This window comes from Perca fluviatilis, chromosome 17 (assembly GCF_010015445.1).
Source record: "Perca fluviatilis chromosome 17, GENO_Pfluv_1.0, whole genome shotgun sequence".
NCBI lineage: Eukaryota > Metazoa > Chordata > Actinopteri > Perciformes > Percidae > Perca > Perca fluviatilis.
The window spans coordinates 7,091,618-7,109,971 of NC_053128.1; the positions used below are offsets into that span (position 1 = coordinate 7,091,618).

The 18,354-nt window shown below is 38.6% G+C and overlaps 1 protein-coding gene across 2 annotated transcripts in view; it reads left to right on the forward strand.

Annotated features, from left to right (window-relative positions):
• Positions 1-631: 631 nt before the first annotated feature.
• LOC120545814 (cingulin-like protein 1) overlaps positions 632-18,354 on the forward strand; it is a 67,839-nt gene continuing 50,116 nt past the window's right edge. For both annotated transcript variants that reach the window (XM_039780422.1, XM_039780423.1), the window contains exons 1-3: positions 632-697; positions 4,043-4,156; positions 11,657-11,787. In XM_039780422.1, coding sequence (XP_039636356.1) covers positions 668-697; positions 4,043-4,156; positions 11,657-11,787 — 275 coding nt within the window. In that variant the 5' untranslated portion in view covers positions 632-667. The remainder of the gene's footprint in view (positions 698-4,042; positions 4,157-11,656; positions 11,788-18,354) is intronic.

Genomic DNA, 18,354 nt, shown 5'->3' on the forward strand with positions numbered 1-18,354 from the left:
TGGACTAGTTTGTTTATATTGTTTCATATTTAGTGTCTGGACAGTAATAGCAAAATATGCTCTTTTTTTAAGCTTTAATATGGTATGTATTTTGAATGCAGTCTGGAATTGAGACACATCTTGTTCCAGATATTTACAGTAGTTCATCCTGTTTTATGTTTGGTGTCGTTTGGCCCAGTTTAATGAGCATATGACATCATCTGGCTACTTTTAGCGACTTTTGTAGCTAGTGCTAGCTACTTTCATTGGAAAATAGTAACACACTGACACAAATGTGCGAATTTGGGTGGAAAAGGGGTCTCATTTAAGAAGTCTTGGACTCCTCCCTTCTTTCACAGCTTATGATTTTTTCTCTGTCTCTCTCTCACTCACACACACACATACATACACACACACACACACACACACACACAAATAAGTAAACCAATCAGTCAACCACAGAAACCCTGACAAACTCTGGCCGGATATTAACTAGCAAACTCACATGCTGTCTCTATCTGCTTGCCCATTCTGGTCAGTGGGGAGGTTGTAGTTAGGGTCATCTCTATGTACACAGCAGTGCAGCCCACACACACACACGCACACACGCACGCACGCACGCACGCACGCAGGAACCCCCTGTGGTCTGAGCTCAGTCAGGAAATTAGTTTCAAGTCCATCTGTCATCATGAACACTTCTCTCTCTCCAAGTCCTGCAGTGAGTATTTTAGAAACCTTTTACAGCTCCGAAGCTATTACATAGCATCAGAACAGTGAGATAAAATTTCATTTTTAAAAGTTTCTGCTGAAACAATGGGCGAGCTAACAAGTATTTGGACAGTTAGCTAAAGGTGGTTCCTTTTAAACTCTTAGTTTGAAGAACATTGCTCAACTTGGTCTATTTAAGGCTTTAGTATTGAAGAATTTACCAAACGTAATCCTTTGAAATCATTTAAGTAACAATATTTAAAGTTGGTTATAGCCTAATTACTGGGTGACTTAGCGAAAAATGACATTTGTTGTTTAAAAAAACGTCTTACTTGCAACACACCTGCATTTGACATGCATCAGTTGACGTCTGCACATGCAAATTTAGCTAGCCATAGTTAGCTTACCTAACCTATTTTTTTTTAGGCCTTGGTATTGGGATATTTAGTTATATAGTTAGTATATAGTTTTAAAGCCTCAGCATTGGGAATCCTAGCTATACTTGATATTGTTTAAGCATTAGTTCAAACAAAAACTGGCTTTTTAAATAGTTGTTCTTAGACACGTTTCTACAATTAGCCTTTTTGATAACGAAGTATTCGGGTGTTTAGTTTGTTTTCGTAATTTGGAAGCAATAGTGAAGTTAGTCTTCTTTAAGGCTAGGTATTGGAATAATATGCGTTTACAAAATTATTAGTGTTAGTGAAAAGTAAGTTTTTAAAGTGCTAACTGTAAGTCTAGCTATGTTTTTTTTTTAAGCCTTAGATAATTAGCTAGTAGACGCCTGGCACACACCGCACGTGTCAGCTACAAGAAAGTCAGAAAAACTACAGCTCCCATGCAGATTTACAAGCATGGTTGGCAACGTAGGCTACAACATCTAAACTTGTTTTTTTACACATCCATACATTTTGGGTGGAAAAGGAGTCTCATTTAATAAGTCTTGGCCCTTTTTATAAAGCGTTTTGCTGTCTTGTCTAAAGTTAACGCAGCCGCTTTTGTCGAACCCACAAAAGTTCAGGGCTTTTGGGAAATAGTGTTCATTAAGGACGCTTTTTTAACTGGGATTACCAACGTTAAGAGAATGCTGAATTAGTGCTACAGATACCAGCATTTGTGCAGGAATTTCCATTTCAAACCTTGGACGATGTTATTCTGACAGTACAACCCTGTCTCTTAGAAACTACGTTACAGAGTACGAATTTGTTTTCCCAATGCAATTAGGAAAACAAATGATCAGTATAGAAACATAATTTAAAGGAGACAGGGTTGGACAGTAACAAAGGAGAGAATTATGCCATCCCACATTCATCAGGTTTTGTTTTTCTTCATACTGACATTTGATTTAGTTGAATCCAGAATGTGTAGGACTTTTTTTGTCTTACCTCCATCATCATTTTAACAACAAGATCTTTTTCAGAGGGATTAAAACACAATGGACTTGTTTTGATTGCATTTAATCCGACAACACAGACTCCCTGTGTCACGAACGCGCAGCCCACTCATGTTGTGAATGTACCTACTCATATGGCGAGTTAGGAAATTAATTGCCTGCTGTCCATCTGTAGTTTTTATGTATGTATGAAGATTGATTTCCACCTTTTGAGAAAAAAAAAAACATGCATACGAGCCACCCGGATAAGCCGCTGCAGCACAGTCTTACAGTGTCTCTCTGTGGGGGGTTTCAAACAGTGGTGGTGGGAAAAGCTTCTGTTCAGTAGGCAGACTTGTTTTTGTTGTTGCCAACATTATTGAACATTTCTGATGTTGTACTTTAGAGCAATTTGACATTAAACTGCTGAAACCAACTTAAAAATATAAAGTTTTATAGAAGTTCTCCACTTTTGCTTTGACATAACGTAACATTTACAGTAGGTGTTCTAGTTTTACTTTTCTTTTTGTGCTTTTTTTGGGTACAAAGTCAGCCCAGTCATTGGAGATATCAGACCTTATTCGATGACACGCACGCTGCTTCAGATTTGAACAGTAACTTCCACAGAGCGAGGTAGTGGTTACAATTTACTTGAAGGTATCTACATAAGAGTGACATGACACTGTCATGAACGTGTTGCAAACATTATAAACAAGTCGTTTATGACATAACGCTTCTTTTAGTTAGTGTTGTTCGGTTTTTGTCATGACTGGTTAGGGTTAGGGTTCATGTGGTTAGGGTTAGTTAGTAATGACAGTGTCATGTGTTCATGACAGTGTCATGTCTAGGGTTGGGTATTGTTTGGGTTTTTTCCGATACCGGTGTTAAAGCGATATTTTTAAAACGGTGCTGGTGCATAAACGGTGCCTGAACTGATACTTTTTAATAAAGTTAAAAAACTGTAGTTCATTTTAAGCTAGGTACAATTGTGAAGGTTTGGGTGTCTTTCTATATTGGCTTTATTATCTTTTCTATTAACAGTCACTGATAGTCAAAGTAAAAACCAATGGCAAAAGATAAAATGTAGGGAAGGGCCGATACTGTTTTTTTTTTAAGACAGATACCAATTATAAGTAGTTAATGCAACCGATAACCGATATTTGGAACCAATATGCATATACAGTGAAAATGAAAATCTTTATGTCAAAATTAAGATTTTGGAATGTTACAAACTCCTACTTATCAACTCCAAACTTTGTTTAAATGCCTTGCGCAATTATTTAATAAACTAGAAATTTTCAACATACCCAGTAACAGATAGTCGGATAGTGTTGTGGGCGGGACATTAAGTCAGACTCAGTGGTGAGTGGAACCGAAGCAGAGGGACCGACACAGAGCTGCAGCCGAGCCAAAGTAGCGCACTTTTTAATTAATTATAGTTATCGTTTATCAGACAAATAAAATGCCGATACAGATAATCTGCAAACTGCCAAAAAAACGGTCCGATAATTAGTCTATCCCTAATAAAATCCACACAACTCTCTCTGTATTTCTCAGTATGGCTATGTTCGGAAGATTGTGTCGTCCGGTGACTTTCGCACGCAGAAATTCGAGTGAAGATCATTACCTCTTCCGAAGAGTCCATCTTGATTTTTTTAATCCTCCGTGTCCTCCTTGGCTACTAGCAACTGCATTGGGGAGGGGTGCGGGGCGCATGTGCGATCACGTAAGGCTTGTATCATGTGGATGCACCGACAGTTTTGCTGTCATTACAATTCCTCATGGGGGAGACAGAAACTACCCACTATAGCTTTAAAAGATGTTTTCACTACTATCAGCAGCCAATAGGATCAGACTCCCAGGGGTGTTTGGTTGCTGCCAAAGCTGTTGGTTGTGAAACCCAATCAGATTGATGTTGATGTGCGAGGGTTACTGTGATGAAAGTTGATGAAATACTCTGTCCGTCTCTCTTTTCTTTCAAAGTGTCCAGAGTTCCAGAGAAACAGAGAGGACTTCCCTGCTTCGCTAGACAAACTACGGCAGCTGATAGAAGACAAAGTTCACGTCCTACAATCCCCATTCACTGAGGAGCAACAGGTAAATGATGAGAAATCATTACAAACTGAAGGCTATATTATCCCTTATGTAAAGTTACTTTGTACTTGCCAACTACTTTGAGTACAACACGAAAAGTTAAAGCATCATGTTGCCACAGTGTATTATAATCCAATTATAATGTTGATTAATCACTACAAACCAGTGAAGTGTAGTACAATGACAAGGTGTATTGTGGTAAAAATGCAAAAAGTTTTTCAGGAATTTTCCATATAATTAAAAAAATGTTAAAGAGATGAAAACATAAATTGGGCTTGATGCTGTTTTAAGCACCCAACGTCTCCTTCCAGGCAGCGCTGCGACCGTTGACTTCAAGGCACCTAACCCTAACCTTAACCATTGCCTAATCCTAGTGCCTTCCAGTTAGCACTGCCTGGAAGGAGATGTTGGGGGCTTAACACTAGAACGGCCATGACGGTAATTTTGAAATTTATATGTGTAATAACTTTGCTGAATAAGAAAATACAATGCTGCTGGTACCTGACTTTTCCTAAAAGAGTCTGTATTTTCATTTAAAATAGTTTTTTATATAAATTACACAAAAGGCAAAGAAAATACAACCACTTTTACCTATTTTGGCCATACACGGTCATAATGACCGCTCGGATTTTCGCGGTATTGTTTTTCATCTTGGTTGCTTAGTAATAATCATAGTCTGTCAGAAAAACGTAAGACTAGCGGTCTCGAGTAACAAGTGTGGGCATCACCGATGGGCCAAAGGCAAAGCCAGGGTCGGTAACATAGGCTACTACGGCGTGGATGGACTCTGTTCTGAATCAGAAGGCATGCGCCGGGCTCTCGCTCTGGGAAAGGCGCGGTACACGTAGATGGCCAGTGGCCGTCTATGTGTTCATATGACTTTATACATGCTTGAACTGGCTGGAATCATTGCTCACATCCTCTCCAAGGAGTGCACCAGCAGTAAAATTGCCCAGAGGAAATTCATGCAGCAACTGGCAGAGGAGCTGAGAGCCGAGTTTATGGAGGAAAAAAGGGCAGCGGCGCCCATCCGAGCAGTGCTGCGCACCGCAGCAGACACCATAACGGAGGCAGTGCCAGGTTAGGTTAGGTTATAAATGTTCAAATTTCAAGAAGAATTTCCACACCACATTTTTCGGGATATGAATGTATGAAATAATTACGGTTTACTAGGCTACGATATGAATTATTAAAACACGTATTACTACTCAAATGTATAATTAAACTCGTTAAAATATACATTTCAGTGTTATTACGTTTTTCTAAAGATATCCTAACACAATAGATGCATTAATATTGCAATTTACGTATTTATCATGAGAGATTATGGAGTTTGGAATCTGGCGGTCACGGCAATTCTATTAGTTATGAAATTCTGGCACTTCGTGTGTTAAAACACCGATAAACATAAATTGGGAGGGAGATCCTTTTCCTGAGCTAAACGACAATCAATGTTGATGAGTCATTGTGGTAATGGCATTGGGTATAAAAATGGGTTTTGATGTACAGGACTTTTTTGATAATCCTTTTTATAATTCATACCTCAAGGATGATTGACCGCAGGTGCCAGATAGAGGACTCCACGATATGAGGAAAATATGCGATTTATGTTGTTGAATATCGCGATGAAGATATTACTCGCGATACCTAAACAGATATTACTCAGATGTACTCAGTTAGTACTCAGCATTTCTGCTGCTTTCTGTATTCTTCTACAATACAACAAATTGCCTGTTGAATTCAAAACAAATGAAAGGAAATCATTTCCAACATTATTTTATGGACAAACGCAACATTATATTGAATATAAAAGGCACCATTAAAATAAAGAATGACAATTTAAGGTTTTCTACCGATATTTTCTTTCAACTAAATACTAACTGTTTTGTGTCTATCGCGATATGTTGCAGCCTTTCGCGATGTGTATAACGCGATGACGATCTATTGTGCAGCCCTACCAGATGTACGTAATGAAACAGTATTTAATGGTGAATTCGATCATGACCTAAAAGTCAAATTTTCCAGTTGGACAAATCTTCATGAAACACTTTACTCTTTAATAGATTTTTTAAACCGATACCGATATTTTCCAAACTATCGGTATCGGCACTTATAATGGCCGATAAATTAATATTTAAAAAATTTAATAAAAATGGACGAAACACTCTTCAACCATGTAATGAGTATTGGGCGTTGCATAGTTTGTCCACCAGAGGGCACTCCACAACGTCCCTGTTGGCAACACTCGTGTTTAACCCTTTAGGTTTCATATCTCAAGTTTGTATTTTTATTAGTGCTGTCAAACGATTAAAATATTTAATCGCGATTAATCGCATAAATGTCATAGTTAACTCGCAATAAAACGCAATTAATCGCAATTAATTGCACATTTTTATCTATTTTAAATATCCCTTGATTTCTTTTTGTCCCATTATTTTTTTTCTCATTTTAATGTTCTTATCAACATGATACAATACTTTTAAAACGGTGCCTGAACCGAAAGATAGATAGATAGATAGAGATATATATATATATATATATATATATATATATATATATATTTAAAAAAGGAGTACCTTGTTCAATTGTATTTGTCTGTTCTGTATTGTTCAAAAATGTAAAACAATAAAAAGTTGATCTAAAAAAAAAAGGGGCACAAAACGGTGAAAACAGCCACTGGATGGGAAAAGGGTATTTTACAATTACAGTGAATGCACCACGAGGCTGGCGAGGCGTGCAACATGACATTATGACTGTGTTTTTCAGACAACGGCAGCTACAGTCCGGTGTTGGAGTCCTCTCCAGTGAAATACAGACACACTTTACACCGTTTAGCTGTAAACATTTTAACCGTGTTTAGCTGCTAGCTAACGGTAGGCTAACGTTACCTGCTGCTAAGTGTAGTGTTGACTGGCCTCCTGTGCGGCAATGTTTCAGTTCCCTCTAATGTCCATTTTCGGAGCATCAGAAAAGAAGCGCAGGCATCTAAGTGGCACCTAAATAAGGCACCGAAATCCGCATTGCTATTTGGTCCGGTAGATAACGGTCGTTAAGGCACCGGTATCGTATTAGCACCGGGTCTCGGACCCCATTCAAAACGCAGATTTTCGTCGAAAAGCGACTAGTTTGCAGGTGTGTACTAGTCTTTGACCGGCTCGCAAGCAAGTGCAAACCAGTGTGCCTGTTGTTTTGTTTCCGGTCTAGCTAGATCCGGTGTGGTGTTGTAGTTTTTCTAACATTACTTGTTGTTATAACAGCATGTGAAAAAACTACAAAGTTTGCTGGGCCAAAAAGAACGTTAATCTCGCGATAAAAAATTGACGCCGTTAAAATTGGTTTGCGTTAACGCCGTTAATAACGCGTTTAACTGACAGCACTAATTTTTATACATTTTATTTATCAGAACTTTAATATATTTTGATGTTCCTCTGTTCTGTTGTGACAATAAAACAAACAAGTGTATTTTTAAACTGCATTATCATATTATTTTAGTGAGGACTCATAAATAACTACAAATAACTAATGTTAGGGAAATCAGTTTCTGGATTTAAAAAAATATATATATCGGCCGATACATCGGAATATCGGATTTTTAAATCAGCAGATATTTGTATCGATATCGGCCTTAAAAATCCTTTATCGGTCAAGCTCTACTCTTTAATGAGTTACATTTCTACAAATGTAAAGCAGCTTATCCTGAATGTGAAACATGACGCCTCCAGTAAAAACAGTTGGACGATTATCACCAGTGAAGCAGAGCTATCAAGTGTCATTCTGTCTTTGCTGACGTTGAAACCCGTCTGTGTTTTTTTTTTAACCTGATGTCTTCAAAAACATGGATCTTTGCTAGAAGTTTCAGGGCTAATTGCTCAACACTGCCTTAACGGCATTCCTCCTAACGGTCCACACAGCGATTTGTTATATCAGCACTCCCTTTATGTGTTTCGCTTGATTTGGTGATGTGGGAATCTGTGTCCCTCTCTGTTTTTCACTGTCTGTCTTCCTCCCTCTCCTTTCCCCTCGTTGTTGATCACTCCCGAGGCCATGCTCAGAAAGACGGCTCAAATCCAACGGGTTCCCCCGCTCTATTAAATCAATGTCATTTTTCAAAAAGCCTTTTGTGGGTTTAAATTAAACTTCCCTTAAAACGTTTGTAAAACGAGTGTGATGTCTGGAAAAGACAGTATGCTCACCACTAGGGATCGACTGATACTGTTTTGTTAAGGCCGATGCCCATACCGATTATTAGTAGTTAATGAAACCGATATTTGGAACCGATATGCATATACAGTAAAATTTAAAATCTTTAAGTCAAAATTAAGATTTTGGAATGTTACACAGAGCTGTAGCTGAGCCAAAGTAGCGCACTTTTTAATTCATTAACGTTATCGGTCAAATAAAATGCTAATACAGATAATCTGCATACTGCCAAAAAACGTCTGGATAATTGGCCAGGGCTGATAATCGGTCTATCCCTACTCACTAGGGCTGCAACTAACCATTATTTTCATTGTCGATTATTTTCTTAATTAATCGATTTGGTCTATAACATTTTATAATACTGGAAATTAGACAGTGGAATCGCTTGAAAAGTCGTTTGGTGTAAGGTCGGCATTAGTTGGGTAACAAACATACTTTAAAGGTCCCATGGCATGAAAATTAAGTTTTAACATTAATATGAGTTCCCCCAGCCTGCCTATGGTCCCCCAGTGGCTAGAAATGGTGATAGGTGTAAACCGAGCCCTGGGTATCCTGCTCTGCCTTTGAGAAAATGAAAGCCCTTTCTCTGCTTTGCCCGTCCAGAGAATTTGGCCCACCCATGAGAGAGAGACATTATGGCTTTCAAACGAGCAAAGTGGCAGTTGGTCAAGGCCACACCCCCACCCTCCACCACAAATTTCGGGAAAGAGACTTCAGATACAGTATTAGGGGACCACTAAGGTCTATATAAAAGAGACTTCAGATACAGTATTAGGGGACCACTAAGGTCTATATAAAAGAGACTTCAGATACAGTATTAGGGGACCACTAAGGTCTATATAAAAGAGACTTCAGATACAGTATTAGGGGACCACTAAGGTCTATATAAAAGCATCCAAAGAGCCCCATGTCATGGGAACTTTAACCCAAACCACAATCTTTTCCTCAACCTAACAAAGTAGTGTTTTGTGAATTAAAGTGCTCATATTATGCTTTTTGGCTTTTTCCCTTTCCTTTATTGTGTTATATATCTTTTTTGTGAATTTAATGGTTTATAAAGTGAAAAAGCCCAAAGTCCACCCCCAAAGGGACTTACCATCTCCAACAGAAAGCCCTGTTCACAAACCGCTCCAAACAGCTCTGTTGTAGTCCAGCCTTTACTTCAGAGACAAACGTGGTCACTTTGTAACACACGTTATAATGCTCGCCTAGCTGCTAGCGTGGCACGCCCTCATACTCTGCTTCTGACTGGCTAGTAGTCCTTACCTAGTTACGGAGCATGTGCGACTCACAACAAAGATGGAACAGAAGTGAGAAGCCTCACTCTGTAGAGCTCAACACACAGGGTGAAAAGAGGAGCTGCAGCAATGTGCAGTACAACAAAAATATGGTGTTTTTTGAAAATTAAACCATGTAAACCTATTCTGATATAACCTCTAAATACAATTATGAACCTGTAAATGAGCATAATATGAGCACTTGTCAACCACGTGTTGAAGACTATAGGACTACCCTGCGCGTTGAAAGCTGTCCCTGAAGGGTTACCCGCTGCGTTTAAAAAGTGACACCAAGCGGCCTATATTAGCTCATTGTATTGTATCATAATTATAATGTCTGGAAAGACGCATTTTATAATTACGCTCGTAAGCTCCAATGTGGACGGTGAGGACTGAATCAGGCTTCTGTGTGAAGAGTGCGAGTATGTCTCTCAGACTGAGTCACACAGAGAGACAGACAGACAGACAGACAGACAGACAGACAAAGGGGAGGATGAGGGTGATCTTGGTGTTCTGCCAGAATGACTCAGTTGTTCTGTTGTCTTTCAGCCCACAGCCGCTCACTGACGATCTCTGTCACCTCGACGAGTTCAGACTCACAACGTGCTTAGGCGCTACCCACACCAACTTTATCTTTACTCGTCATATCCTTGAGTCTGACGGTCTCCTTTCACCTCCACTGTGCTGTCTTTCTGTCTTCTGTCTGTCTGTCAGTAATAAATCACTCTCTTAAGTTTTACTCCACATGTTGTTATGACTGACACAGCCGACTACCGAGAGCTGAAGCATGAGTTTATTTTAAAATGTATTTACCTAATCATGATTGGTCAATCGCAGCATTCTACGGTCAGTTTTTTTTCTGTATAACAGACCGTTTGTATGTAGAACAGACCTTTGCGAAGTATAACTGGGTCCTGCATGGCCCTGTCGGGGTTCTAATTGGCAATAATGACCGGCTCGCTCTACATTATCCCTCACATATATTCTCATATCAAATGCTCTCCCTGACTAAATGTTATGTGATGAGGTATGGAGCGTTGGTCTGTCTCGTGTTTTTATTGTCAGCAGACTGTATTTTTTTCTCTAAGGCCTAGTACGTAGGGGCCTTCCCTTTCACCCTGGTAACTAAATGGATGTTAACATGCCAATTCACTGTATGTTAGCATGATAATCAGGCCAGCTAGATGTAGTAGCAATATGTACAAACATGCCACAACCTGAGGGACAGTGAAAGACCGACCGAACAGACAGACACACACACACACACACACACACACACACACACACACACACACACACACACACACACACACATATTATACTGTATATATAATTAATACAAATCAATCCTTATATTGTGTTAATGTTCATATTATTGTTTATTTTGATCTGTCCGAATATTTGGACAAATTTCATTTTGGCGACATTGTTGTTGAAACTTTAATTCCAATTAAGCCCAATTGAATTGAAATAGTTAAAGCTATAGTGCGTAGTTTCTGTCTCCCCCATGAGGAATACTAAGTAATGGCAACAATTCTGTCGGTGCATCCACATGATACAAGCCTTATGTGATCACATGCCACCCCTCACCCCTCCTCCACGCAGTTGCTAGTAGTCAACAAGGACACAGAAGATAAAAAAATGAATAAAACACGATTCTCGTTTCAGAAGAGGTGTTTATCTTTACTTGAATTTCTGCGCCCGAAAGTCGCCGGACGACACCAAATTCTAAACCCAGCCATGCTGAGATGTACAGAGAGAGTTGTGTGGAGGCTTAATTAGCTTTGTAGCAACTCATTTGGCAATGGCTTTAATGTAACGGACGTTCATTATTATGAAAAAGGTTGCGTACCTTTTAAAGCTAAAGCTTTAACAGAGTGACAACATTTAAACCTACAGTCAGGGATCAGTGATGAAATGTTTGCTTTCCAGTTAGCCATTGCTTTGTGGACCTCCAGTATGGCTGGGCGAGGGTGAGGGTGTGTTACAAAGCTTCTATAAGCGCTCTGTCTTGTCTTGTGATCAGGGTTCGGTGTGTGAGGAGAACACAGGGAGAGGAGGACTGTGGACGTTTGCCCTTTTGAGTAAGAAGCTGACCTTTCACCTCCAGCAGCTGCAGAGACAGACAGAGCAGGAGCTCAGCAACATACACACACAGTGAGTCAATGGCATGCTACGCAGTGTTGGGCTTTGTTACTTCCAAAATGTAATACATTATAGATTACTATTTACTGTCATTTGAGAGTAATTAGTTCTGTTACAATATTGCTGTCTCTGAATTGTAATGCTTTACACTACTTTTGCGTTACTTTGAGTTACTTTCACCAAAATAACGGTGGAAGTATGACTTGGCAGGTAGCATGTGAATTTCACCACAGCATCAACAAAGTCTCATCTTTATCCACTTTAATACATCATAGATTATTCATAATATTTTGTATTTTTAATCAGAATCTGCAAAGTAACTAAAGCTATAAAATAAATGGTGAAGTAAAACGTGCAATAGCCTACGTGACTCTGAATTGTGGTGGAGTAGAAGTATGAAGTAGGAGAAAATGAAAATACTCCAATTAAAAGTACCTTAGAATTGCACTGAAGTTGCTTACGGTATAGTTACTTTCGACTGCTGATAAAACGTAGGCCTAATGCTAATATTTACATGTAGCAAGCTTGAACATTAATTCCCGACATGTTTACATCGGTCAGCTGCTCGGACACATTGCTGTCCGCGCTGACGTACCGTTACCTTTTGGGACACAGATGTTGTCCGTACCGTCTCTGGTTCTGGCTTTGACCGCGGGAACAGTGACGGGACAGCTCGCTTCAACGCAGCGTAATAACTCCTGAAGAAAATGTCCATTTCGCAAATGTATTGCGTCTCTGCAGTCATTTCAACCACCGAATTCCAGCAACAGGAAATGACACTCACAGACGTTTTTTCTGTGCCGAAATGTTTTGGTGAATTCTTAAAAAAAACAAAAAACACCACTTAATGTCGGGTTAAAATGCGTTGGATCTCGCGTACCTGAGATTGTAATGGGTATAATTGACTGAAATTGTATTAGTGATGCGTTGTATAAAGGGAATACATTACTGTAATTGCGTTACTTTTGTAACGTGTTAGTCACAACACTGATGCTATGTGTATGGTACATGAAGATGCTGTATACAGTAGTTCAGGGGTTTTCAAAGTTTTTTTTAAGCCTAGGACCCCTTAACTGAAAGAGAGATGGAGCAGGGACCCCCTACTACATATATTTTATAGAATTAACTTGCATATTCAACTGGGCTTTCAATAACTTGTAAGGCGGCCTAAAGCCTTTATACATACGTTTTTTTGCATAGAATCCTAAACTATTCAAATAGCCTTAATAATTGTTGGCATGATTTTATAAATCATGTTTTAATGTTAAACATACATGTGGCTGTGGATGGCCTAAGTGACTACCTTGACTATAGGCCAGTAAGCAGTGGGGATTTATATTTGCTAATAATATGTTGGATTCATGTTAAGACTTTTTAAAAACAATTTAACAATAACTTGGAGGCCCACCTGCATTGACTCCGATGACCCCCTGTTAAAGATCCCTGCAGGAGGCTAAATAAGAGAGAAGACAGAGTAGGGCTGGGTATCACCATTCATTTCCCGATTTGATTTCTGATTCGAAAGGTCCCGATTCGATTACATTTCCGATTCAATGTTGATTTGGGATATTTCAGTTACAATACCAGTTTTGTGATTCTGCAGTTGTACAAGGTTCCCTATAACCTGCATTATTATTAAAAGTATCTGATTACATAAAGAACTGACCCCAAAGCATTTACATTAATTTACTTTTTATTTAGGCCTAACATAAACCCAGTACAGCAGTCAACATAATACAACAATAAAGTGCAGTATTGAGTGACATTTTATTGAGATATCTTGAGATGAAAGGTCAAGGGACCACTTTTTAAACGGCCATGCCAGTTTTTCCCTCTCCAAAATGTACATTTTATTTAATTTTTTTATCCCCCTTCCCAACAAGCTAGCATGACACAGTTGGTATCAATGGATTCCTAAGGTCTTCTAGTTTCATATGAAACAGACAGAGATCGATTCTGGATTTTATGAATCAATATCATTCAAATAAAATAATCGATTCAAATAGGAAAATGGTTGTTTTTTTTAAACCCAGCCCTAACAGAGCCTTGATTTCTTTGCATATGTCTGTTCTCTACACAGAGGATATTTACAGTGTCTACACTTCAGCAGGGAGGTTTGCTGAGGGTTGAACCTGAGTTGTGTTTGAAGAGCTGTTTTCTTGCTTGTAACTCAACCCTGGGGCTCATTACAATACAAATGTGTGGCGGCACGGTGGCTCAGTGGTTAGCACTGCGGCTCAGTGTTTAGCACTGCTGCCTTACACAGCCAGTCTTGTATAAAGTACTTGAAAACAATACTTGAGTAAAAGTGCAAGTATTTTACCGGAAAATGGTAACTTTGAAGTTAAAGTCACCCTTTTTAGAATATGGCTTTACTAAAAGTCTTAAGGTATCTAGCTTCCTGCAGCAGGTGCTTCCATGACGCTATCTGTTATTCCTTCGCCGACTGGAATGGAGCGTGCGTTAACTTGCAATCTACGAGCAAGGATTCGTCAGACCTGCTTTTTTTGGCAGTCTGACAAATTTCGTCTGATTTTATTTTTGTAGTAACGAGTAACGAACACTCTTACGGGGAATTGTAGTGGAGTAAAAGTAGGGGTCGCGATGTGGAGAAAATCCAAATCACGATATTCTTGACCAAATACATTGGTGACGATATTGTAAGGTTAGCTACTTGGTACTTTCACAAAAAATTTTTTACAATGAGATTTTAGATAAATAATCATCAATAATGTGGTAAACAGTTTCAACTTTAATGATTCAGAAACAATACATAATTTCCAGCTATATACTGACTTTTACATGCATGCACAAAAAAAATAATGTGATGTTAACACAAATCTGAAATTCTTCAAATGATATTCCCTCAAAATGTTTCACAACAGATTTTCTGAGAAAATTGAGTTAGTATGTGCTTGCTATTATCAATTCAGGCAATGTAATTGTATATCACGTATCTCGAAGTATAATTCCATCACGATATGATTCCATTGAAAGACGATAGCTTATCATATTGAATTATTGCCCAGCCCTAAGTAAAAATTTCCAGATATATAAATAATGAAGCACAGATATTCTATTTAATTACATTTCTTTATCATATCAAATCATAACAAGAGTTATCTCAAAACTTTACAGATAGAGTAGGTCTAGACCACACTCTATAATTTACAAAACATGAAAATAAAAAATAAAAAGTAACATTACAACACAAAAAAATTAATTATATTACATTTTCTTAAAACTCTTGAATGGAAAATTTAAAAAGTAAATAATTCAAAACCACAAAATATGATCCTAGTTACTAAAGAAGCTCTCCTAAGGTTGCTCATGAAATGTAACTGTCAACATGCATGTTTCGGGTCATCGGAATTTGTGTATGATTCTCAAAATATTTATTCTGTAAACAGGAGGTATGGTCAGGGTATACTGACTGTAATACTAATATATACAGTATATATATACAAATAAAAGCCCATATACGAATCCGGTTGTTTTTATTGAAACATACCGTATTCGCATATTCTTAAAGAATATAGAAATGTTGCATTTCGGCAAAATCCTCACTTCTTCTTTCTGAAATTGGACTCTCCTCTTTCTATAAATCAGGACCATGTTATGTAGCTTAAAACATGTGAGTAGGAGGCAGCTCAAACACAGATGTGGGAGTTTCACTGTATCTCATAACAACAGGTTCTGCTCTGCTGGAGAAAACAACATGATTGTGTGTGTGTGTGTGTGTGTGTGTGTGTGTGTGTGTGTGTGTGTGTGTGTGTGTGTGTGTGTGTGTGTGTGTGTGTGTGTGTGTGTGTGTGTGTGTGTGTGTGTGAGCGCGCGCGCGTGTGTTCTCGTAAGTCTATCTTTGTCAGGACCCAGTTGAGCCTTTCCGCTTGGATTGATTTGTTATGTACTGTATATGTATGTGTTTATAAGTACTTTTTTTTTTTCCAAAACTCAAGAATGAATGTCCATGTTAAGGGGAGACGCTACAGACTAAAACATCATTTTTCAATTTTGAGTTTTGGGGCTATTTTGCTTCTGCAACGTCTTCTTTCGGACTATTGGGGAAATACATATTTAGGCGTTTATTTTACTCCACTGTGCCTATTTAAATTTCTCCTAAATTCAGTCAAAGTTAGCATTACACAATGCCTCATTTGCATATTTAAAGAAAGACAAAAGATTGTCTTAGTGTAAGTTCTCACCTGGGGACATTTCATGGTGACTTCTATCAGTTAAAATATTTCTTTTGTTACCCTGCAGTGTCTCCACTTAAAATCTTTTTTATATATATATTATATATATATATTATATATATATATATATATATATATATATATAAAACCTTTATTTCCTTGTTTTTGTCTAATTTAATATCTGTAGCCCTCTAAGAGAAACGGTTTAGGAACCTTCTTCTCTCTAAAGTAATGCAGGACTGTAACTACATGGCACTACAAACGTCAACATCCCTTTAGGCCTTTGACAATTTTAATTAGACTGTTCAGTAGGTTCATTACAATGTATCAATCTCATAATAATAATGTATACTTTATTAATCCCACAAGGGAAAATTACAATGTTTTTCACTCTGTTGTTATTACACACATTACACACGAACCTGAATTACACACACATGCTCATTACCCATACATGCACTAATGGAGAGATGTCAGAGTGAGGGGGGCTGCCCATGGAAAGGCGCACCGAGCAGTTGGGGGCTCGGTGCCTTGCTCAAGAGCACCTTGGCAGTGCCAAGGAGGTGAATCTCCAGCTACCAGTCCACCTCGAACCAGCAACCCTCCGGTTCCCAGCCCAACTCCCTACTGACTGAGTTACTGCCCCTCCCCCCCCCTCCCATAATGACAGACACAGCATCATGCTCAACGTGTTTAATGTATGTAACACATTGTTCTACTGTAGTAGTATGGGTTGTGTAGGGATTGACCGAAACTGGGTTTTTTCAAAACCGAAACCGATAAATAGTAGTTAAAAAAAAAAAAAACATAACTGATATATTGAAACATACATATATACATATGTATACATACAGTGAAAATGAAAATCTTTAAATCAAAATTAAGATTTTGGAACGTTACAAAATCCAACACAAAACTTTGTTTAAATGCTTTAACCCTTAAAGGGTATTTTCACATATCTTCTCAAATGTACCTTTTTAGGGCATCAGTTATTTGCGTATAACTTATCACTTATTGAAAAAGAATACAAAGTATTAATTGGAGTGCTGTCCAAATGACCTTTTGTATATTATTATCCACATTTAGGATCCAGCACCCAGTCTTGAAAGTCTTCTAAGTTTCATTGTGAGTTGAGCGTGCCAAGGCTCATTTTAATAAATTGATTCCATCCATTAAAATGTTTCAAAACGACATCCATGCCAAAACAAACTAGTTTAGAAAAACGATATGGAGTAAATCTTTGGTAAACATGGATTTTATTGCACTTTTAGTTTAACAGTAAAAGTGGCAGCATGCTCCAAATGAAGTGCTTGTTGAATCGTCCAACAGCACCTGATTGTCTATCCACGACTAAAGGCCAAAGGGAAATCTACGTCTGGACACAACACCGGAGAAAGGGCCGGAGGGGTTAACTTACTTTGGGCCACAATGATCCAAAAAAAACCAACTAAATCCTGGAATCAAAAACAACCTATCGGAAACGACTATTTTTTCTTCGTCTTCTGTCTGCAATTGTATTTTAGACATCAAGCCGGCTTAAAAAAACAGTGACCGTGCCTACAAAGTTGGACGGTTTGAAGTCCTGGTTAAAGCTTTTTCTGTGAAATATGAGAAAGTGAAAGTTCCTGGTGATTTTCTTCCTGATTTGGTTACAGCGTGCGTTGTGTTGACAGTAAACGTTGGGATAGGTGGCTGCTGCCTCACCCCGTCGCTGCTCCTCTCTGTGCTCCTGCCATGACGAGTAGTTTGGCAGAACAACACTTCAACTGGTCTCAGTTCTGCCAGACGAGACAAGCTATAACACATCTCCGAATTCAAGGTGTGCCAGCAGAGAGAGAGAGACACACACACACACACACACACACACACACACACACAAACACAAACGTGCCCACATTGTTCTGGTTAATTTCCAGATCTCCTAATTTCCCAGCAACGTTGGTTTTCATTGCCAAGACTGGTCGGCTCCTTTCATAGCTTGGATCAAAAGCTTATAAAGAGGAGATTAATGGTTTCTTATGAATACTGTTACATGTCTCCCCCCCCCTGGTTGCCCTACCCAACATGGTATCTACTTCTCACATCCACTTGGCTTACTGGAAGAAGACGTCACCCTGCTTTCATTTTACTGGGGGTTTTCCTTGGCTTTTAGAGAGGCTTATGTGGTAATGTCAGAGCCAAGACAGGGTTGGGCTTTCTGAAGCAGGAAAAGAGGATAGAGCTACGACTCTGCAACACTTAGCAACAGAGATAAAGGGAGTCTTTTTTTTCTTCTTCCTTTTTCTGAGTGGACCTCAAAAAGCTGCAGGTATCAAGCCGCTTTCACACCAACAACTTTTAGGAACAGTTTCTGCTTTAGTTGTGTTTTCTTTTTCAAGGTGAT